This window comes from Strix uralensis, chromosome 13 (genome assembly GCF_047716275.1).
Source record: "Strix uralensis isolate ZFMK-TIS-50842 chromosome 13, bStrUra1, whole genome shotgun sequence".
Lineage (NCBI taxonomy): Eukaryota > Metazoa > Chordata > Aves > Strigiformes > Strigidae > Strix > Strix uralensis.
Window position 1 is genome coordinate 16,456,002 of NC_133984.1, and position 23,149 is coordinate 16,479,150.

The 23,149-nt window shown below is 39.0% G+C and overlaps 1 protein-coding gene across 2 annotated transcripts in view; it reads right to left on the reverse strand.

The window, feature by feature from the left end:
- COL4A5 (collagen type IV alpha 5 chain) overlaps positions 1–23,149 on the reverse strand; it is an 85,449-nt gene that overhangs the window by 41,221 nt on the left and 21,079 nt on the right. The window contains exons 2-13 of one of the 2 annotated variants that reach the window (XM_074882675.1): positions 19,191–19,250; positions 9,161–9,250; positions 7,932–7,976; positions 7,132–7,176; positions 6,963–7,025; positions 6,132–6,185; positions 5,386–5,412; positions 4,074–4,154; positions 2,982–3,044; positions 2,393–2,428; positions 2,230–2,271; positions 2,032–2,124 (exon numbers count right to left, since the gene is read on the reverse strand). In XM_074882675.1, coding sequence (XP_074738776.1) covers positions 2,032–2,124; positions 2,230–2,271; positions 2,393–2,428; positions 2,982–3,044; positions 4,074–4,154; positions 5,386–5,412; positions 6,132–6,185; positions 6,963–7,025; positions 7,132–7,176; positions 7,932–7,976; positions 9,161–9,250; positions 19,191–19,250 — 699 coding nt within the window. Of the gene's footprint in view, positions 1–2,031; positions 2,125–2,229; positions 2,272–2,392; positions 2,429–2,981; positions 3,045–4,073; positions 4,155–5,385; positions 5,413–6,131; positions 6,186–6,962; positions 7,026–7,131; positions 7,177–7,355; positions 7,390–7,931; positions 7,977–9,160; positions 9,251–19,190; positions 19,251–23,149 lie in introns of those variants that run through there. The other variant, XM_074882676.1, reaches the window with a different exon arrangement.

Genomic DNA, 23,149 nt, shown 5'->3' on the forward strand with positions numbered 1-23,149 from the left:
TTCTTTGTGTGGAACTTCAAGTACATCTATAAATTTTATCAACTGCTCATCCTGTTTATTTAGATGATTCACTCCACTAAGACACAACTGCCTCCTGTGTGCACTGGAGCAGCTGGTTTGGTGGCCTGCAGCTGCTATACAATAATAAAAAGAAGAAAGAAAAAAAAGAAAAGAAATAAAAACCAAATGCCAGATCCTGCTGAAATTACAGGTGCAACAGTCATTAATTTGTGAGGCCATCAGGATCAATAGTGTGTTCATCAGAAAAGTGTCACAGGATCACTGCGTAAAAAAATTAGAGTTTCTATTTTGTCTTGTTACACCTTTGCACAAGTTCTTAAATCTCTTCACCATTAACCTAAAGGAAAGTTACAGGTTATTGAATCCACAAAAGGTTTCTGTACAGAGTTTCTGTTATTTTTTTGGAGGTCTCCCAGACTTTTACAAGCCCGTATACACTTGATTTTTCAGTCAGAGATCATAGGTGGAGGTACACACCAGAACTTTGTGTGTATTTCACAAAAAAATAAATGTAATGTTGAAATTTTTTACTGATTGTGTACTACCAAGCATAACCTTTGTTGAAATAAAAACAAATTTTTAAACTTTGAAATCATTGTTAATGTTGGTCAAAGACAATGCACTCAGACTGTGTTTGTGAGTCTTAGTACTTTTAAAGGAATGTAGTTAGAATGCTTTTATTTTGTACATTTATATAACTTAATACCAGTGTAATTAGTCCTTCAGAGATCTGCGATGACAGAGGCAAATTAGTCTGACCCTAATAAAGTCAGATGTACTTTTGTTTCAACTACAGTGTGGTCAAAATGTCACCTTGTGTTTTCTTAGAAGTATAAAGACACACAATGCTGCTCTTTACCTTCTGTCCTACTGTCCTACTGGCAAAACCAGGGACTGAGACCTAGGATCTAGTTCTAGGATGACTGTGCATTGCAAATGCACATCAGTGGATAGCTCTAGGTAATGCCTTAGTGGTGGCTAATGTTCTTCTGAAGGGAAGGGTAACAAACGGTTTTGATCAAGATGAAGGACAGAATTGTCCTACATCCTGTCAAAATAAAATACTGGTGTGTACTAAAGCTTTCTTCTCTGACACATTTCCCAAGATGAAGAGGTGGAAAGTGATCCAACACAGATGGAGGAAACTAAAAGTTTAAAGCCCAGTTACCACAGTGACATTTGTAAAATCACCAGAGCATAAAAATGATCACTCACCACTCTTGCCTCAAAATATCTACCTCAACTCTTCTATTACTTAGGGTGGTATTTGAGAATACCAAGAAACTTCAAAGAAAACATGAAAGCCAGGCAGCCATGATCCTGCTGGTGGTGCTCAGACTATGACTGGCACCCAGAATCAAATGGTGCTGTGAAATTTTCCCCAGTGAAGAAGAAAGGAAAGAAATGTAATAACTTTAGAATTGCAACTCTGCAATGACTTTTTGACATTTATGGGTGGGGAAGGATCCACACAAATCAAACCAACAGTTTGAGCTCACTGTCACAATATGGCTTAATATTTACTTTTGAGAGGCCATAAACAGGGAAAGCACTTTATTCAGACCACAGGAAAGAAAGATCTTGGGGCATCAATAATGACAAAAAGAAAGAGGAAAAAGAAAAAATAAATTGAGTTAAAATTTTTGAAAGGCTTCACAATGGATGAAATAGCTGGTTATTTAATGGGAATCTGAATCCCCAGACAGCTTTGAAAATTACAGTCTGGGTGTTCCAAGGAATGAGAATATTTTAACTGCTTTTACTGTTACTATGATCTTTCTTTAAGACAGTTTCTTAAGAATAGTTATTTTACTAAGGGAAGTAACTGAGCTAATGTGACTGGCATGACTTCTATTAAAGGAAAAGTACTCAGGCCTGAAATATGCAGTACTTTGAGAAAAAATACTAGAATCTCTGCAGTAAGCAGGATGTGAGTATATATGAGCCAAACCAATAGAAGCTGCAGCTCGATCACATGCTCATTGCAGACACATATAGTTTCCCACTCACCTGATCTCCTTTCTGAAACTCAATGTCATTTGGTCTCTTCTGTTCTCCAATTTGTCCTGGTGGCCCTGGAGGTCCCTGTAGACCTTGTTCACCCTAACGGTCAGGAAGATGGCAGTTTGTTACAGGCAGTACAAGCCAAAATGGCATGCATAAGTATTTTGAAAGTAATAAGCAGAAATATCATGATCACCTACTCACTTTTTCACCTTTGGGTCCTTGGAAATTCAAACCCATATTACCCTGCAAAAAGTATAACTCATCAGCCCTTAGAAGTCACAAATGAATAGAAAGAAAAAGAAATGAACAGAAAGAAAAACTAAACAATCCACCACCACCGCCATCAATAAGGGAAAGAAAATACCTTAGGTCCTGGCAGCCCTGGTGGACCAGGAGGTCCCTATTAAAAAAGGAAACCAAAAAAGTCACTTCCAAGCACTTTACATGCCCCCTTGTGGAAAAAAAACCCAAACCAAAACCCCCCCAATGTTGCTACTTTTGACTCTTGTGCATTATACCCATGTTGACAAGGCACCTTGCCTTCCTCTGAGAGCTCTTCCTCATGCTATTCAACTTCACAAATGTGTAAGAAACTAGTTTTTCCTTTAAGTGAGAGAGTCAAATAAACAGTCAGGTATTAAACATTAAAGAATCATCCTGGTCTAAATAAACCAAATCTGGTCCCTTGGGTTTCACACAAATATGGAGCCTGAACAAAGATTCAGCCTGTTTTAAGCAAAAAGAGGTCTGGGAACAGGCTGTTCCAGATGTATCACATTTAAATGTACACACCAGCAGCTCCAGGGTGAACGGAATGCATGGCTGCTGTTGCCTTCATACCAACTCCTGACTACCAAGATCTCTGCACTTTACTGACCTGCCTCTGAGAACATGAAACAAAGAAGTAACTGCCCCATTTAACACTTTATGGGTAACAGGTTAAAGAAACTTACTGTCAAACCTGGGGGCCCTGGAGGGCCTATTGGACCTGGTATTCCCATGGAGCCAGGTGGGCCCTGTTGAGAAAGTGGAGGAGACTATGAGAGAGGCACCTTTTTATGAAAAGAATAGTGAGACCAAGGTCAAAAAAACCCAACAACTGGCACCCCATACATGTCAAATCAAAGTAGCTGACCACTAACCTACCAATCTGTCCTTGTGCAAAGGCCTAAAGGATTGCACATCGTGTTAGGAGTGTTCTGCTCTCAACATCAATACATCTCTTTGGCTTGGATAAGGGAATGCTTTTTTTGTTTGGTTTGAACTACTTTTGCACTTTCTTTCTCTTCATGCACCGAGAGAGAACAACAAAACACTCTGTGTCTGTGATTCCTCCCAGCCAGAAACAGACAATAGGGAAGCACAGATCAGAGGAACAGAAATGCTAACAGGCTCAGTCTGGTCAGAATAGCCTGGGGCTTGCCTTTCTGTACCAGGAAATGGGAGTCTCTGGCTTCTGTCCAGTCCAGGCTGATAGACTCATTTTCTGCTCCCCTTGTTCTTCAACTAAAGCAATGAATGGCTCAGTGGGGAAGCACAGGGCCTGGAGTCACTAACTGTTTTCACAGAAGACTGCTGGGAGAGCAGAAACTGTTCAGGAGGTGCAACATAAGGAGAACAGCTGAGACATTGCCCTTTCTTCCCACCATTCAAAATAGTGGCTACAGCCCAGAAAGGCAGATGTTACTTGCTTTATCTCAGGGTGAAGGAGGAAAGGGAACTCCAGAACTCATACAGAGAATGTCTAGGAAGCAGGAACCAGCAGGGGGAACAGAGAAGTAAGTCAGTAACTGTGAGTACTGTTGCCTGCTGGATACCACTTTCCTGACCAGGGGACCTTTCTGGCCTCTGTAGGTCACCCTATTAAGAGCAATATAGAAGCACTTACTTTCCCTCAAGCCGTAAACTAGTGGTACATTAGATGTGAGCCCTGTTTCTCCACGTAAACATAAGGATCCCCTAGCACCAAATGTTCCAGTTGTGCAAACACTTTTCATGTTATCTTTTTGGCAGAACACAGCCTAGTAGTACTTTACTCTACTTACAGGTATCCCTGGAAGACCTGGAAATCCTGGGTCACCCTTCTGTCCTGGCAGCGAGGATGTAATTATTTCACCTGCTTCACCCTAGAAGAAAGAGAGCTGACTTTAATTAACAGCACATTTTACAATTCTTTATTACCATTCTGACTCCAAAGGACACTGTCTCTTAAGACTCTGAGTTATGCTACACCCTAGCAGTACTCTTTAATACAAATAATAGATTCTCCAAGAATAGCTCTTTTTAGGAGAAATGCGGATTCTTTAAATGGCTAAACTACCAACTATTAAAAGCTCTCTTTTTTTAATGTACGAATATATCAGCATTGATTTAGATTCCAAAAGATTGGGGGATTGAAATAAAAATGCTTCACAAAAAGAGACATTCTAGCTCCATGTGAAAGCAGTGGATAGGATGCAACAAAAGGCTTGTTCAGCTTTTTCCAATGTCCCACCCCATGATTTTAATGCTGAGTATGCTGTTATACTAGCTATGCTTCATGTTCTATTTGAAGCACAATTTCTTACTGATTTCAGGAAAGATCTTTGTTTTAAAATTATGTTCTGATCAGCTTGCCTTTTAAAATCTTTAAAACAATTGGGAAGAAAAGGAGCCGAGAAAAACAATTCAGTTTAATAGTCACAATTTCCCAGCACCAGTGTTATGCTGTCCTCTCAGGAGTTTATTGGAATATGTCTGCGGGTCAAGTTTCCTTTCAAATAGATTTGAATGAAAACTGATGTCTTGGCCCATACTCAAATAGATCAAGGATACAACAAAAAAACCCTTAAAAAATAAAAGGGGTCCTTAAGGTCCAAAATCAGATTATGAGACTATTTAGATTGGGAGAAAAAGCCATCCATGTAGTAATCTATACAGTAAAAAGCATGCTTCCAAAAGGAACATAAGATGTTGCACTATTCTTGTCACTGGATATTTTAAGTTATTATTGTTTAGTCTCCAGTAGTGTTCTTAAGCATGCACACATAGACTAGTGGTGCATTTGGGTGTTTGTAGGCATTTTGCTAACTTGATGCCTCACAACACAAACACTGTCCCTCACACTCCCACAGAAATGAGCTTCAGAAAACAGTCTGCTACTTTTGGAACTTCTGATCCAAACTAAGTAAAGCTACTGAGAATTTCCAGTTAGTTGCACTGGAGTGACTGAGAAACACTAAGCTTTCTCCAGAATGTCACTCCAAATTCCAGTGGATGCACATGGTCATGCATAAAAGCAAGCAGGTTACTTATGCCAGATCACACTGCACACCCATACCTGGTTAGTACTTCAGTGTGCGAGTACAGAATACTTACCTTCATACCTGGCAGACCAGGGGGTCCCTTTGTTTAAAAGAAACAAAAATTAAAAGAAATATCAATAGAAATAAATCATTGGTATGTTATTTGGAAACCACTAATCAGATCTACACCATGAGGCAAGCATTAAAGATAGCAATCTAAAAAAAATATATGAAACCAGAGAAAATAAATTTTTTACAATCTTCAGAATCAAACAGAAAAATTAGAGAAGTACTTTCACAGTGAATGTTGAGCATTAAAGGGACTACATTTCCATTTCCTAGCAATTCGTGTCTTTATCACCTCCTATTATCCATGCTGTCTGCTACATTTCCTTCTGTTTGTACTTTGGTTCTGACAGTCACTTTGCTGCACATCCCTGTGTTTTATAATGAAAACACCCTATGCTGTCTCTTATCTGCCCCATTAATCACCAGTAAGACTCTTCAGATGTAACAGATGACAGTAACAAAATCTTACTTCTCTGACACATAAGCATGTATTTGTACTTTTCTGCAGGTGGCAAAGCATCTCAGCATGTGAGAATTCAAAGGGCTTTTTATTAGCTTTACCACAGCATGCAGCAGAAAAGCTTACTTTTATTGGACATCTAAAATATTCTGATTAACCATAAAATGTAATATATTCTTATTTATTAAAAGAACAACTGCAAAAAGAGGCTGATATTTATCTAATCTTTCACAGATCTAAGTAGTCTTTCAGTGGATTACAAGTAGCTGATCTGGAAATTTTTTACTTACAGGAGGCCCTTGTAAACCAGGAAAACCTGGACTGCCTGGGAATCCACGCTCTCCCTTAGGGATGAAGAAAATGATTAGCCAAAACTAAACCAAAATGTAACAAAAACAAATAAACAAATTTTGACTGAGAAGTCCAGTTTCATTGTTAGCTTATGACTCCAGAGTAGCAAATTGTATTGCAACAAGCTATAGAATAAACAGTTTGTTAAATCACGCAACTGATTGAAACAGAACTTTCCACATTCAAACATTTCTACGTACTTCCAGGCAAAGTACTATACTACAGAGATGGAAAACACACTTGAGTGCTACAGAAGATCAGCTTCTCTTATAGAAAGATCATAACGTGAAGCTGTTAAGTAACATGTGAGAATGAAAGTGACTCCTTTCCAACAAGGATACTGAATTTTGAATGTGATATTATTTAAAATTAATAACTAAAAAGACCCACTGTTAGGTAATCAGCTTTCCTCTGTAGCAAGAGTCTACCACAAAGATGAGATGCAGTATAGGATCTAATTATCAGACACTCCTCTCAGTTGTTAGCTATAAAATTAAGGATTGGAACAAAGAATTTAACTACATTGGCTGCAGAGTATAAATGTTGTGTCTTGGTGCTGACAATTTCTGGCAAAACTTGTGCTTTAAGTACCAGACCATGACCCCTTCTCTCAGATGCGTAAGTCTGAATTATCTTGGAATTACCCACACAACTCAGTAACAGCAAGTACTGCTGCACATAATAAGCTAAACCTGTTGGCTACAGCTAGGAGAACAAGAACTCTTTATCATATTCTTGTTGCATTGTTAAGAATTTTTAAGGGATTCCACCTTTGTTCCATTGCATCCTGGGATACCCTGAGGTCCTGGTGGCCCATCTTGCCCTGGTAACCCCTTTAAAGTGGAAAAGAGGAAAGAAGAGTTAGCTTGTAGGATGCTCTTCTGGGCCTGGAAGACACAAGTGAACAGATTTGTATCTATAAAGCCCATTTCTACTCACAGGAAGTCCTGGTGTTCCTGGAAATCCTGGAAGCCCTGGCGGTCCCTAGAAGGAAATTAACCACATGTGTTTTAAACAGTATGGTACGAATGAATGTGCAAAAGGGTTTACTGAGATTTTACTAAATGTAACCTATTTGTGCATATGTAAGTAAAGAAAAACAGAAACATCTGAAACACCTGTAAAAAAAGAATGCTATGCTGGACAGCCATCAAGGTTCTTACCGTTCTTTCAGGGAAATATTCACCAAAACATAGAGAAGACAATGCAGAACAATTGAAGTAATAGTATGCAGATATATAGAGAAAATAAGTGAACACTCATGGTATGGAAAATGGATGTGTCCCAGTGAAGTCAGAGATGCATCAACTGTCACCAGCTGAGGGGTCTGACAAAAAGAAAAAAGCAAAGGCACAAAGCCTAAAGGATTTCCAGACAAATCAACCTCTCCCATATCGACCCTACATATACTGTGTCTACTTCAGAATAAACTGAAGCAAAGTTACTGGCACTTGTTTAGGTCCTGTACAGCAAAACAGATTAAATAAGTACTGGAGCTACTCTCCCTAATGAGTTTATGAAAGTGATACAAGTAGTATGTAAGACTGTATTACTTATGCAATCTTATATTACTTATAAAAAGTAATACAATATTTTCTAGCTGGTAGATAAATTACTCTTCAGATAGAAGTTAATTTTGCCCCCCCTATAAATCACCACTTCTGTGAGGACCCATTCAATGCCTGGCAGTCTTTATCCATAATTTCAATATATCACCCTAAAACTGCACCAATACTTACTCTGATTCCTTTGGGTCCAATAGGCCCTGGAAGTCCATCATCACCCTAAAAAAAACAAGCCAACAAACAAAAAAAAACCCACACAAGTTTGCAGTCTGCCTTTCTATCAAATTAAACTGTAAGCATGATAAAATTTCTTCTACATGTTTATATTAAGTGGACTGAAAGTTATATTAGTCATCATTTCCTGAGTAAAAGGGTTCAGAATTAGTTTAGTTTGGGCATTGGACTTTGAATTGAAAAGTATTTGTTACAGCCGATAAACCATGACTTAGAAGAAATGTTTGTAAAAAAATCAAAGCTATTTAAGACTGCTTATAAGCAGATACCTGCTTTCATCAAATATCCTACAGTGACCTCTTGTGGGCAAAACAATATATACCAGATTAAATGTGAATGATGCTGTACCATTATTATTTTGTATTATGATAATGCAGAACTTTGTATCAAAATATAATCAAAGTTTCTAGTCCAAGACCCCTCCTGATGTTTCACTCTTGTTATATCCAATTAGGCTTTTCTTTTAGTGCATACTTTCATTTTTTTCTTATCACCTATTTTTTTCTTTGCTTTTTTTGGATGTACTTCTGTTACTGTGAGCATTTGCAAAAGCAATGGCAGATCTTGGATCATCTTGTGCATATTAAACATAAATGCATCCAGAGGAAGGCTTTTCAACATGTTAATGCTGTATTACACCATCTGAGCATAATGATGCAATTCAGTACCAAATAAAAATAAACTGAAACCCCTCAGTTGTCTGTGCATAGGTTCAGTAAGGTCTTCATTTGCATTGCCTCACCCAAAACCAGCCCAGGAATGCCACCAGGTGCAAACAACAATTTACCTATGTGGTAGGACCCCTCCGGGCAGCTGACAGCCACTCTTATCAGTAAATTAAGCGATGGAGTGCATTACTGCAAGGACTAATAAAACTACATTACAGCACCTTGTCAAACCTGTTCTTTGACCTTAACCTGCAGCACCTAGTGAAAGGATACAAACGTGCATGTAGTGTTTGCAAGCATGTCTGTAGGTGAAGAATAAGAAACTTAGAGCGATCTTTTTCCTCTGGTTGACTATTCAAACCAACCAACCTATGTCATATTCCAACATCTGAAGATTTTGACTATTAAACCAACGATATTCAGGAGTTCTGCAATGACTTAGGATCAGCACTACAAAGCAAGCTAATGCTACCTAGCATTTTCATGTGAATTGGGACCTACCTTTGAGCCTCTTGGACCAGGTGGTCCTTCCGGTCCTGGAAATCCAGGCAAACCTGGCTGTCCTTCCAAGCCTGGGAATCCCCTTTCACCCTACAAAAAGGACAGGTGGTGGTGGAGGTGTAACATCACAAAAGCACAAGTTATGATAGAAAAATTCAGAAAACACATTATCTTTCTGGTTTTCTGGAGGAAGTCATCATACAGAAAACCAAAGTAATGCTGTGAGTAAACATCTCACCTGCTTAGCTACAGAAATTCCTGAGCATACACATACATTGCCTTTAATTGCACCACTTGAACAGGTTTCATAGAATGTTTATCCAGTATTTAAGTCACCTATTTACCAAAATAATTCAACCATCTTTTTCTCCTGTGCTGCTTAAATACATAGAACTCTCTCCTCTTCCTATAAAAGCATAGATTTATTTGTTACTAAATCTCTCCCAAAAACTCACCTCTGCTGCGATACCCATAAAAACTCTCAGAAGGGTGTAGATTGTTGCTATAGTATAACTGTTGTTTATTATTTCACAGATGCAAGATTATAATTTGTAATATAAAAGCAACTAAGATCCTGGTCATGTGCTGTAGGCTAAACCTTGTACAAATACAGAAAACAGGGTTCCAGCCTAAAGTGTTTACAATCTAAATCAAGTGAGACAGATACAGACCGCAAAGAAATAAGGTTTCTTTTTCCTTTTATCTGTCACCTCCTGCTAAAATCATAAGCTGTCAAGCAGCAACCATATTTTGCTAAATATTGTTGGAATGATTAGCTATGATAGCCTATCAGCAGCGTAACAAATCCCATATAGCATCATAAACCACCCTCTAACTTGTTAGTGTTAGTTAACAATGTCATTTACCTGCAGTTTCAGAGTATACATAGCTGCACTTCCATAAAATATTTACTTTTATTCATTGTATGCCATAGAATCACAAAAATCAGTAAATACTAAATTTGAATTGGTACAGAAAAGTTAGGAAATACCAGAATACACCTTTTTGTGCAGATATATATATTACTGTACACTTTTCAACTACGTAAACAGATATTTTCCTCGGCTCTGTTACATCAATCAGTACATATAACTCCTTATGAAACAGGCTGTAGTTCAGCATTATTCCTTATTGCTCTACAGATAGGTTTGGTTGGCTTGGTAGGTTTGGTTCCTACCTGCAAAAAACCCTTCTGTTTATTTACCCCAATCGTTTTTTGACGACAACTACAGAAACTGCCAAAGAAGTGTTCCATCCTAACAAGCACCTTAATCACTAGGTTAGAGTTGTGCAGGCTTTTGCACATTCTCTTTGAGTCAATTCATCCTGAATTTTTATTTTCTTGTACTGCTTCAGCAAGAATGGGAGTAGTAGCTCCCCCATCTATTATCTGGCAGTCTACCAACTATGGCACTCTGGGAACTTGGGAGGGCCTGCCTAGCTCTCCTCAGTCAGGCAAAAGAACCAAACCAGCAATCTCACACCTTCAGAAGACAGCAACAGAGAACCGAAGACTGGGGATTGCAAGCAGGCAGAAGCATTTAACTGTAGCCTTAAGTGCAATATGCAAAAGGCAATATTAAGGCTTTGCTCATCTCCTCTTTATTTTCCATAAGCAGCTGCATATGCTGAGCATGACAGCAGGTATTCAGTATGATAGTAGTGTTAAGTCTCATTGTTAAATCCCAATATCCTCACTGTACTGCTTAGGTAGGTGCTCTGCATTTCACTGTGGGGAGCAGGAACTTGTAAGTTGCACTGAAAACATTTACAAGATGCTGATATCTCACAAAAATTTTCAGTGAAAGTAACAGGGCTTCTCTTCTTTTCCAGTACTTGCTATACTGCTTCCTTGGAAAAACAAGAGGAAAACCTTTTGGATGAGAGATTAAAGGCTGTATGCAAGCACAAGCTGCAACCTTACAGAGGAAACAACTAAGTTGTACTTCATCCTACCTATACAGTGAGACTCAGAAGGATTCCTTGGATAGGAACGGACAGCTCATTAACTAGTCTGCTAAAGCTGGTTTCTTATTAATTAACATGTAAACATACTCCTCTGCAGGTCACATATTGCTCTCTCAGACAGGATAGACATCTTTTCTCCCCTGTGGAATGCTGAAATTGCATCATAAATTGAGGCTAGCTTAAGTTTGACAGTCAGGGTCTAGGCTGTCTTTCTGCACATGAAGTGCCAGGCTGCACTTTTGGACGGAGCTACACTGCTGGCACGCTACCTCATCTGAACAGCAAGATTGTGGAGGAGTGTTGCTATCTCAGGCCAGGATATGAAAGGGTTCACGTGTCCCTGAAGGAGACAGAATGAGGAATTTGGGAGTGCCGGATAAGGAAAACATTAGACAGAACCAGACCATGGAGCAAGCTCTGGCAAGAACTGTGTGTGCACACTAAGGAAACACAACTGTGTACAAGAGGCATGTCAGATGTGTCTGGTGCTAGCTTGGCTGCACAGTGCCTGCTAACTTCAACTTGGTCACACTTCCTCACGTTTTTGTTAGAGAAAGTAACATGTGCAAATGGTTATTAGAACAGTCTTTTAAGCAGAGGGTTGGCCTTGCGTGTCATCTAAGGCTGAAGAACTGTTCTCTAAAACGCAACTACTTTGAGGTCTCCACTCTAAGCAGTCAGAGAACTGGGAAGTCAAGGCCTTTAAAGTGAAGCCAAAGAGTTATGCAAGAGGAATATGTGAGACAACATATGACACTAGTAAACTGCACTATTGAAACTATGAAATGAATATTTTCCAAGCCCACTTTGAAAGTGAACAGCAACAATGAGAGCCTTGCATGAGGAAACTGTTGCCAGGACAACTCCTATGGAGTTTACCAGCAATCTGCCCCCAAGAATGAACAGATGATTTGAAGGACTATGCTTGAGGACAGCTGAGGGATTACACCAGACACTTCCCGAGGGAACTGTATCAAACTAATTACAGAGGAGAGCTGCACTATCATCACTATTTTTAATCAAAAAAATTGGTTGGAGAAAGAAACGTGGGCAAGTTGAGTAAGGGGAGAAACCAAGCTGATTCTGCTCTCTGGAATACAGATGATATTGTGGTAATTTTTGATTGTCTTCTACTTCAATCGTGTACAGGATTCTGTACATGTGAACAGCTTTCAGACATTGCTTCTGCCTCCAGACTCTTCCTATTGTACACCTTGCATACACCATATACTGTTTTCATGAAGATTCAGATGCTACATATTTACCAGGAAAAAATGTCTGCTGCCTTGAAAGAACACACTGAAACTGAATAGACAGTTAAAAAGTCTTCCTCAAAAAGTCAATGCCAAAAAAGGGCATTATATCATTAGGAATATGATGAGATTGAAGTCCCTGCATATCGTGCAATGTTTTTTCTTATAGATGCAAAAACTCAGTCACTAGCCAGTTTCGCTTACACAGAGAAACTGAGGAAGTCGGATCCTTTTTGTTTCAGACTAGAAGCTACTAAAGAGAAACATAAATAGAAAAGGTTTAGCTCAATTCAGATCTCATCTTCCAGTCTTGAAAGTACAGGATTGTTTCCACAGCAGAATAAAGATGCGTCAGGTATAAACCATCATTTCCTTGGGGAATGGGCAAGGAATCAGGTTCTGATCTCAGTCATAAATCCAGAGTAGCTGGCAAAGTGATTGCCCTCTATCAGCTACACAGATGTGGCCTGGACATGACTGTTGCTTGGGGGAAGAGAAAGAAAGAAATAGTTGGGAAACACCCTAAAATTATGCTTTAAGCTGCAGCAAGTTATAGCAAATTAAATAGGGATACAGAAAAAAATTGGCATAGTTGCATGTACTCTAATAATAGGTGACAAATATTTAAGAAATCAGGGATAGATGCAGTTTCAAAGCATGCACAAGTAATTAACATTTCTAAAATTTCTTCCTGAAACCTAAATATTTATAAATAGACATTATGAGAAGAGAAACCAGGATATTTATTTACATAGATGTGATATACTCATGGAAAAAAAGACTTCAAAAAAAAAAGGAGAAAAAAATATTCAGGAAAGCAGTAGTTGGACATCCCATCTCAATACCTAAATACATGTAGGAGCCTGGCTGTACCATCTGGCAATAGAGGCACACGCTTGGTTCTTGCCCTTACTATGAAAAGGGTGCACATCAGAAAGAGTCTAAAGACAGTTAACTATGGGTGGCTACTTAAAACTAGGCTCAAGTACAAATGCCTGTAGTAACATTAAAAGATGTACAGCATGGAAGAAGCGATGCAACAGCCAGCCATATTATTCTCTCCTTTTCTAAACAATAGAGTGAAAATAACAGCTAACTCAGATTCTAATACTAGTCAACATGAATTCTTCCTCAGCTTGAAGAACACTGCCTAACTTAACAGAATTATAACTATAGTATTTAAACAAGACCTCATTCAAAACACACCAACCAGCCACAAACAGTAGTGTTAAAGATACAGTTTAATGCAAGAAAGCAAGCCCCTCTGACACAACCTGTATTCTTCAAAATACATCAGATTTCTTCAGAATATAACCTGTGACTTTTGTAAGATGAAACAGTTGAGGTTTAATGGTCAGTGGTCACTTGCCAGTGTTGTAAACTTTGCAGAATACAGAGTTGTACTAGTGCAGTTCAGGCCAACATTTATGAAACACTATCACAAATCATGTAATTCTTCTTGACAAACTGATTAAAATCTGAGAATTTTTAACTATTTCTTAGCAACTTGTATCCAACAGTGAAAAGAAAAGCTGAGCTTGGGTCACATCTGTACTAAATTTTACGATGATAAAGGTAGAAGGAAATAGGGATCTTGAGGACATATACTCATAATTTTCTTCTGAGACTCAGAGGTCCAAAAATATACATTCAAAGAATCCAAGAAGATGATATTCTTACTTTGTAAGGGGTATGGATTTCTTGTATCTGCATACAAAGGCAAAAGTATCTGAAATGCCTTCAGAGCTCGGATATTACAAGCTGTTCTTGTCAGAATCCCAGGCACCAAGCTTGTACAAGTTCATATATTAGGAACTTGCAACCCAGCTGAGTCTTTGGAGTTGCACTCCTTACATTGTGATCAACAACCCAGTAAACTCAGCACCTTCTGAAGTTCTCCTTTAAAAGGCCATGGACTAACCATACGTAATAACTAAAGAACAGCTTCATAATCAATTTGTTTAACTTAATTTGAATGGGTAGATCCCAATAATCCTGTTCATCAAAAATAGCATAATATATTTACAGTTATTTTGGGCGGGAACTATGTCTCAGGTGCTGTGAAAAACAGTCCCTCCCACCTTAAGCCACGTTTCTATCACAGCTACACAAATAGTTGTGCTGCAACATAACTTGCATGAAGGAACTGACCAGGCTGAAAACTAACCTAGTTGCCAAAGGAACTTGTTTTCAGTGAGATCAGTTCACTGACAGCTCTGAACATGGCCACACAAGCCCCTGAGGAGAAATAGGAATATCTAGCTAAGGGAAGGTATGAAAGCCTATTTCAGCCGCAGCGTGTATTACCACTTTAAAGCAAAACCACAGTAGTCTTGGGGTACGTGTCCTCTTAGAGACCAAGATGCATGCAGCTTGCTTGCTGTAGCCCTTGGCTCTCAGTCGTCATCAGCTGGAGAAGCTGAGATTCAGTACCATCCCTCTCCTCCTCCCCAGTGTCCATAGAGTTGATCTTTGGATCTTGTTTTCAGCTGAGGTAAAACCAGCCCAATAATCTACAAGTCTTACTGGTTTGTCTTAGAAATTGCTCCCTGTGCACTGTCTGTTGTGTTTATTTCTTTAGCTAGCTACCTTTTAAGCATTAAAGCAGGTTAATCTCAAAAGTGCCAAGCAATCTTTGTTTAAAACCCAATCATCATTCCCTTAAGTTCCTTCCAGTTGAAAAGTGAGATCAATTCCTATAAGCACCTGTATGTAGCAGCTTAAGCATTTACTTCAATTTTAATACTCTTACCAGATCCAGTTCACTACTGAGCAGCTTACTGTGAGTAACAGCATGCTGGCTCCCAGCTGCAATCAATTTTTACTGATTTCTCCAGTAAATTCCTTTCATTTCTTTATTATACCATTGTAGACACATTTGAATTTTACATTTTAGTAAGAGGAAGAAAACTTTAGTGCATCAATTTTTGTCAGCTATTGTACTATGGGCTCCCAAAAAAAAGTTTACTGTGCTTTGATTCTCCTACAGATAACATACTACTGATGCTATAAGGGCTCATGGCAGAGGCAGAGTTAAACAAGAACCACCGGCAGCATGGAAGCAGTTAAATAAGAACTGTGGCTCCCTACGGCAAGACAAGAAAATAGTTTTCGTATTTGTTACAGTTCAATTTGTATTACTTTACCCGATTTGTTAAAATTTAGATATCCTGAAGGGAATGCTAGGATGCTTAGGAAGAAGGCTACATTTGAGTCTCAGAAGGAACGCATTAGGCTCTGCTAAGCTGCACAAAGCAGAACTTCTGAGTTGACTTAATGCAAGTGGACAGCAACTTGGATGTAGAAGCTGGTTTCAGGCCAGAAGTGAAACACAGTGGAACAGAAGCGTGGGGCTCAGCTGAGTACATTTGACAAGGCTTTTCCTGTCTTCCCAGTACAGAACCAGGTCCTGTATATGCCTGACTTCCAGTATTTCTATAAGTACATTGTCACACTCTCAGTGAGAGAAAGGGGGAGATTATTTAAACAGCTCCTTGTGTAATGCTTTTCATACACCAATTAGGCAAGGAGCTATAGAGTTTGACTCCTGGTTCAAAGGTCACTGGAGAAGGATGCAGAAACACCTAGTGTCAAGTGTCAAATATAAAGTAAAAGCCTGAAGCTTGTTGTAGGAGCAGTTCACACCCAGCTAGAATAAAGGTAATATTTACAAGAAAGCTGGGTTGAAGATAGTATCAGGTTTGGAAACTCATATTAGACATATAAGTGGTACACTGTGATGGATCAACTTAATCATCTTAAGATAGCCCTTGATGTCTTGTAGTAAGTAGTACAAGACTCTAGAAAAAGTTTAAGGCTGTAAAAAAACAAACCAAAGAATTTATAAGAGAAAGCACTATGGATGTCAGCCACAAAGAACTCTTGTGGTTCCCCAGAGCTGAACTGCTGAATCCATCAATGTATTAAACACCGAGGGCTTTGTAATTATAGGGGAACTAACATAATGGGGTGCGTGCACATATGATCAAACCAATTCCACTAGCAACACATTATACTTAAGAAATACAGGCTTTGCTTTTTATTGTTCCTTTATGTAATGTACATGATGGTCTGCAAGCTTCAGAAGGGCTGTTTTAAAAAAACCCAACAGAATCCAAACACAAGAAGCCTCTGGCATGCCTTGGGTTTACACTGTGTTTACCTTGATTTAGGTGGAAAATGAATCACAGTTCCCAGATTTCAAAGTGAATCTTCCATTCTAAGGATGGAAACTCACCTTATGTCTATCAGTTTAAGGGGGAGTCTCAGACACATACCCCCTTCCCTAAGAGGACTCAGACATAGAAGGGAAAAAAAAAAAAAAAAAAAAGACAAAAAAAAGCAGTCTTACCACAGGTGAAGCTCTATTTTCCTTTCTGTGTTTTGGGGTTATTTTAATTTCATTAAGAGACTTTGATCAATTTGCAGCCCCCTAAGAATTTTCCAGGAAGATGCAAACCAAATAAATATTTGGTCTGATGCTATGCTTGTTTTACTGGAGGCTGTTTTTCCTTCTCCACTTTCTTGTCACAAAAGTTCATCAAGCTTCTCTCTCTCCTGCTCAGGACTTGCTATAACTCACTCCAGAAAAGGCCAGAGGTTAGAAACTAAATGTGGAAGAGTTCCTCCTGTGCAGTTCTCCTTAACAATTGGCTAGGACAGTCTGGAGGAGTAGAAACAAAACCCACAATACAAAATGACACTTGAGAGCTTGATCTTGAACAAGGCTCATATGCTCTAGTTGACTGTATTTGGACAAGAAGCTCCCTCTGACTCCAAACAACCAACCCCAAGATATTCTTTACCAGAGAAAGGTGACTACCTCAACTTCATTAAATGACACCAAAGGACTGGAATGAGTGGGTCATGGTCCCTGCATGTATAACAGTAGTATAAAGAGAAAGCTGAATCACTGGGAGAAAATAATTACTTGATTTTACTTAGAAAGCCAGAAGACGGACTTATACTTTTTCCTTATCCACAGTAGCCAGACAATACCCATTTGATCACTGAATTCACAAAATAGCTGTGACTAGTCCAGAGAAAGCTTCTCCAAAGTTGTACCTGCTACGATTGTATTTGGAACACAAGCCTAATACTTAAGTGCCTTCAAACTAAACTTGAAATAGTCCCGTGACTAGTGTTAGGATACATCTGGTTTGGTCACCTGCATGTGAAGATCCTGTAGGAACACATCAACCAGGTTCATGTTTTGGCTAACCAAATCTAACTCAGAAAGCTTACTATCAAGGGGATACTGTTCTTCACTAGGTATGGGAATTGAGAATATACTTGATGAACTAAAAGCAAGTAGATGCCAAGCTATGACCTCATCTGTCTGGAGCTATCTGGATGGCAGGTGTGGCACCAAGAATTACTCTGAATTTTGGACATTTGCCTTGTTTAACCGCAGCCAATAGTAAAATTCTGCATCAGCATGTTATAGTGCCAATGCAGTGACTGATTGTTTTGCATTACTTTCATTCATTTGAGGTGACACTTGTTTATGCAATGTCAAAAACCACCTTTGAAATGTGTCAGAAATTAATCTAGAGCACTGAAGCCCTTCTAGAATCTTGCTATGATATGGTAAGTGGTTTGATAAGACAGACTTATCAAACTTTATTACCAGTTCACATCTTTAAGACAACTCCACTGCATCTCAAAATAACTGTTTACAAGACAGAGTGGAAGCAATTCAGGCAGTCTCTCTCCCCCTTGCAGTGATCACATCACATTCATTCCCTGTGACACCACCAGTTATATGGGAAGTATTTAACCACAATTTACTTACAACTAGGCTCCCATACTTGAGACAAGGCTCAATTCAGGCAAGTACCGAGCTGTGTATCTACACTGCATTGTAACTAAAAGAAATGCTGGGCACCTACTGTTTCCTCAAAGGAAAAAATTGTAAAACAATAGGAAATAATGGTGATAGAAACAAAGTACTGCACAGATATATTGAGCTCAGGCAGTGAGACTGGAAGTCAAAGCCGCATGGAAGCGGGAAAGCTCTGAGATGTCAACATGCATCTCTTGATGTTAGGACACTGTCTGGGCAGCCCAACACAGCCTGTTGCACTGAATGAACCACACAGGGTTGTTTTTTGGGTTGGGGATGGTTTTCATTCTGCTTGATCCAAGAATACATGTTTGGCCATTAACTAGCTGCTTGCTTGGATGGCAGCTATGTATGTTGGGAAAGCTATATCTGAATCACATCACTTCCACAGTCCAGCTGAGCATTTAGACAGCAACAACAATCATCTTAGTATACAGCTGTGCAAGTTCAGAGCACATCAGTGAGTGTCAACTACCTAGGAGCACAAAGTCCACAAAAAGTGGGAAAGCAACGCACACTCACTATGGTCTTAAATTCCCACTGAAGCGTTACTAGCATAGCCATTATTATATAATCCACACCTTAGCTTGTCCACACTAACTAGTTAGTGTGGACAGACCTTGGCAGTAAATAGGAATCCTTTCTATTTTAATAGAATTTGTGTCTTTTCTGGTTTTTTACTCCCACATAGCTGGAGAAATTTGTGCCATCATTCCCTGTTCTTGAGAAAATAATGATATGAAATTCTGTACACCATCAGATGGACCAGTCATCTGACTCAATACCTGAAGTCGTTACAACAGCTAGGCATTCTGGTGCATGCCCACATTACGGTCAAAGAAAATAAGACATGAGCAAGAAACAAAAGCTATCATCCATAAGCTTCAGTTATCTGAAGCTGGGATGTGGCTTAGTGGTTTGTGTGTTTGTCTGCCAATAGAAAAAAAAAAAGAGATATATTTACCTTTTCACCTTTTACTCCACTGCAATCACATTTGGATAAAGATGTACATCCATGGCAAGCCTTTAAAGAGATAAAAAAAAAATTAGATGTTTTTAATCACATAAGACTACATGAAGTCTTCAATACTATTACAAAAGTTAGTCTAAAATGTAAGCCTACAAAGTTTGTCATCTAGGCGTTACACATGGGTTCAAAGCAGATACAGTTAACTGAAAGTTCAATCACCTATGCTTATACTTAAGTACATTACAGTTACAGATTCCCTGGAAATTTTAAACTTTTAAATTTATGCTTAAACACTATTTACTCTAGGGCAAGGTACAATGCAACACTCACAGCCAAAGGGGCCAGAGCTTCAATAAAACAGGCTCTTCAGCCCATGTCTCCACACTGAGAGGAGTCCAGTTATGGTTCCCACCGGTAGATGTCAGGTTTTGCTCAAGAGTTTAACCAAGGCTGAAGCTTGTGAGCATATTTGTGATAGGTACTGAAAAAATACTTACTACACAATTAATTTTTCACCCCACAGCTCAGTTATTGAGGAAAGTTTTTAAAAAACACTACATTTCATCTAGCTGCAGCCACACTCCATTACAAAGCATGACAAGCCAGCTAGAACGGTCTCTAGCATTAGGGGAGTGACAGCCAGATATTAAGGGGTCAGTGAAGGGAGATATGGAATCTTGATGCACAAAGATGATGCAAGTTAGGTAACCTTTCCACACCACATTTGCTTAGTTTATATTCTTTCACCCCCACCTCAACATGGGATACTCATTAGAGCTCTGTGTTGATTTTGGAGATGAGCAGATGTATTTACAGAAGTAAATATACAGAATAAATGAAATTTTTTTGTAGAATGTCTCTACATGATACATATGGTCATCTATTTTCAAACCTCTTTACAGTTAAAAACCACAACCTACATTAGAAGATACACCACCTGAAATACTTCAGGGTTTAACTTGTTCTAAGAACAGGTGTGGCATTATAGTAAAATATACAGAAAAGTTTGAAAATTTGGCGTCCTCCCCCCCAATAACCTACAGAGAACATTATGTACAAAGTTTCAGTCAAGCAGGAAACCAGTCAGTGTGTCAGATCTAAAGTACACCCCCACACTTGAATTCTAGTCTTCATTACTGCAGAGCATTTAGAGACATGACCCATCACCTACCTGGCATTAGGAATGTCCTGGCTCTTAGCCTAAACACACTACCAAGCATCAGACTGAAAACACAGAAGCAGCTTAATTCACCTGGAGCTACACAAACCCCAGATCAACCAAAGCATCCTGTAGCAAAAGGCAGAGCTTTAAGTACAGCAGTAGTGCTACACGACAGGACTAGGACATCTCTCCAAATCTTCCATTTGGCTTTTGTAATCAATTTCTTGATTTGATGTATACGAACTCAAAATTCTTGGTTAACAGTGGTTTATTGAGCCATTTCCTAAAGTGAAATTGAACCCTACTAGCCAGTTCAGGTTTTCAAAGATCAGACTTGACAAAGCCCTGAGTAACCTGGCCTGACCCCATAGCTGACCTTCTTTGGAGCAGGGTGTTTGGCTAGACACCCTTCTGATATCCTCCTTCAATCCATGGTGCCCTGTGAATTTGGTATCAGATCCTTTTCACTTTTAAAAGTGGATTTTAAAAAAGCAAGTTCCTTGTGAATCAGTTTTAGGATTAATCTTGTTAACAAAGCTTCATTTAAAAGGGATTAACCTTAGTTACATGCAATATTCCCTTGCCTCACAGTACAAGCCTAACACAAAGAAATAGCAAGTTACCCAGCTCACTGTGCAGCAGTGCTGGTTTCTTATTACAAGGATAGCATAGTGAGAGTTACATGAAAATCTTTGCTGCCTCCAAGGGGCAGGGGGAGGAAAAAAAAGTAAATCAGTACTCATTAAAAACCACCAAAAGCTGTGCAGTTGTAAAACACACATAGGCTAAAATAATACACTGGAAAGCATGATCAAGATCCTACACAGCATAAGGAAGACTTATTTTTGACAGTGAAACTCGGAGTCTCTGCCCTCTGCTACTGTTTGTCTACAGTAAAACTGCAGAAAACTACATTGTTAGTGCTAACACATCTTCAACAGTGATCCTGTCAGCATCAAGACCACACAAACCAGATCCAATTAATAAAGAAAATGGAATCATGGAATAATTTGGTATGGAAGGAATCACACAAAGCAGGGCAGCTTAGGGCAGGTTGCACAGGCCTCTGTCCAGTTGCAAGTTGACTAACTACAGTGGTGGAGATCCCACAGACTCTAGGCCCTTGATCTGGTGTCTGACTGCCTTCATGGTGAACCTTTTCCCCCCACCCTGAAATCTCACCAGAATTCCCTGTGTTGCAACTTGTATCTACTGCCTCTTATCCTATGCAGGATAAGAGGAGCCTGCCTCCACCCTTGCTATACCCTCCTAAATAGGAAGACAACAGCCATTAATATTCACTCCCCTCCCCTGAAGCCTTTTTCTCTCAAGTCTCAAGGCCCAGTACTTCCCCATAACACCCAGCATCTCAACTCTGGGTGTCCCAAAATAAAGCAAAGATAGAAGTGATCTTTAAGTCAGCTTGTTTGAATCAGGGACTTACTTTTGCTGATTTTGAAAGAGCTGACAAAGGACCACCTTTCCTGCATATGCTGGCAATAAATAATGGTGGATATGATGCTGGATGATAAAGTATATCCTTCCCAATTCTGTGGCCTTTAAAAAAAAAAAAAAAAAGCTTTTCATATCAGTCTAAATCTTCCTGTATAAAGTTTTTGAACAAAGTGCTTCTCTCCCTTATTCTATTTGTAGTTTATAGAAAAAAGGAAGTCCTTTGATTTAGTCAATATAGCTGTTTTTATTTAAACCTGTAACTGTCTTCCAAAGTAATTTATATTTTCAGACTGGATTCCTTACACTTTGAGTAGCGTCTTAACATATATAATTAGCCTGCATTGAAGAGTCAGGTGTACTCACTGCATGCTTTTTGCCAGATAGGTTTTGGATATCCAGTTCAGAGGCATTATTTGCAGGAAGGGAACATGGTCTTTCCCAGACAGGAGTGAAGGGAAGCTAAAGAGTCTGTAATCAGAAAACTCTTCAAATACCCACTGTAATCAAGTGGTAGTAATTTTTGGCTTAAATCCTGGGAAGATCTATTCACCCACAAGCTTATCAAAAAGTATTCCCTCAGCGGAGTCACTTATCTTCCTGTCCAAATGCTGTATTTGGCAGATTGTGTTTCTTATTTGCATCAACTTGTATCCCCACCAAATTAAGTTTTTGGGTGGGTTTTTTTTTTTTTGATAGCTTGAAGAGAAAAAGCTCTGAGAATTCGTACCATATCAAGACCAATTCATGCCACTTATGGGTCATACTGCAGTATAGAACAAAAACCACATAAAGTAAAACACATTGGCACAAAAAAAAGCTTAGTGACCTATTCTAAGTGAAAACTTTCTTGTTTAGACTTTTCAACAATCTCAAGGCCATTTTTACTTGGGAAAGCTGGCACAAAAATTGTGCTACAGGAGAATACATACTGTATAACAAGCTAGTACAAGTTTGAAAGCCACTCAGCAGCTTTCACAGCTAGAGATTTCTGATGTCACAGATTTAATTCTGTATCTCCTATTAATGCAAAGAAAATCCAGGCTCCATACTATGCATAGCAGCATATGGAATTTCTCCTGCATGTGAGCAATAAGGTATCTACACCTCAGTTAAACAAAGAAAGCAGATACAATGACTAAAACATTTCAAGCATAGAAAAATCTACATTAAGAGCAGGATTTAAATGGTTATGATCAGTAGTTTGCCCTTAGTAACAGCATAACCTTCACTAGTTCTGAAAGTTAGGTAACTTACTGGGTTTTCAGACAGAAAATTAAATGACTGCAAACCTCAGTGGAGCTCTGATTTACACTCTGATTTACAGTTGAGGAACTGA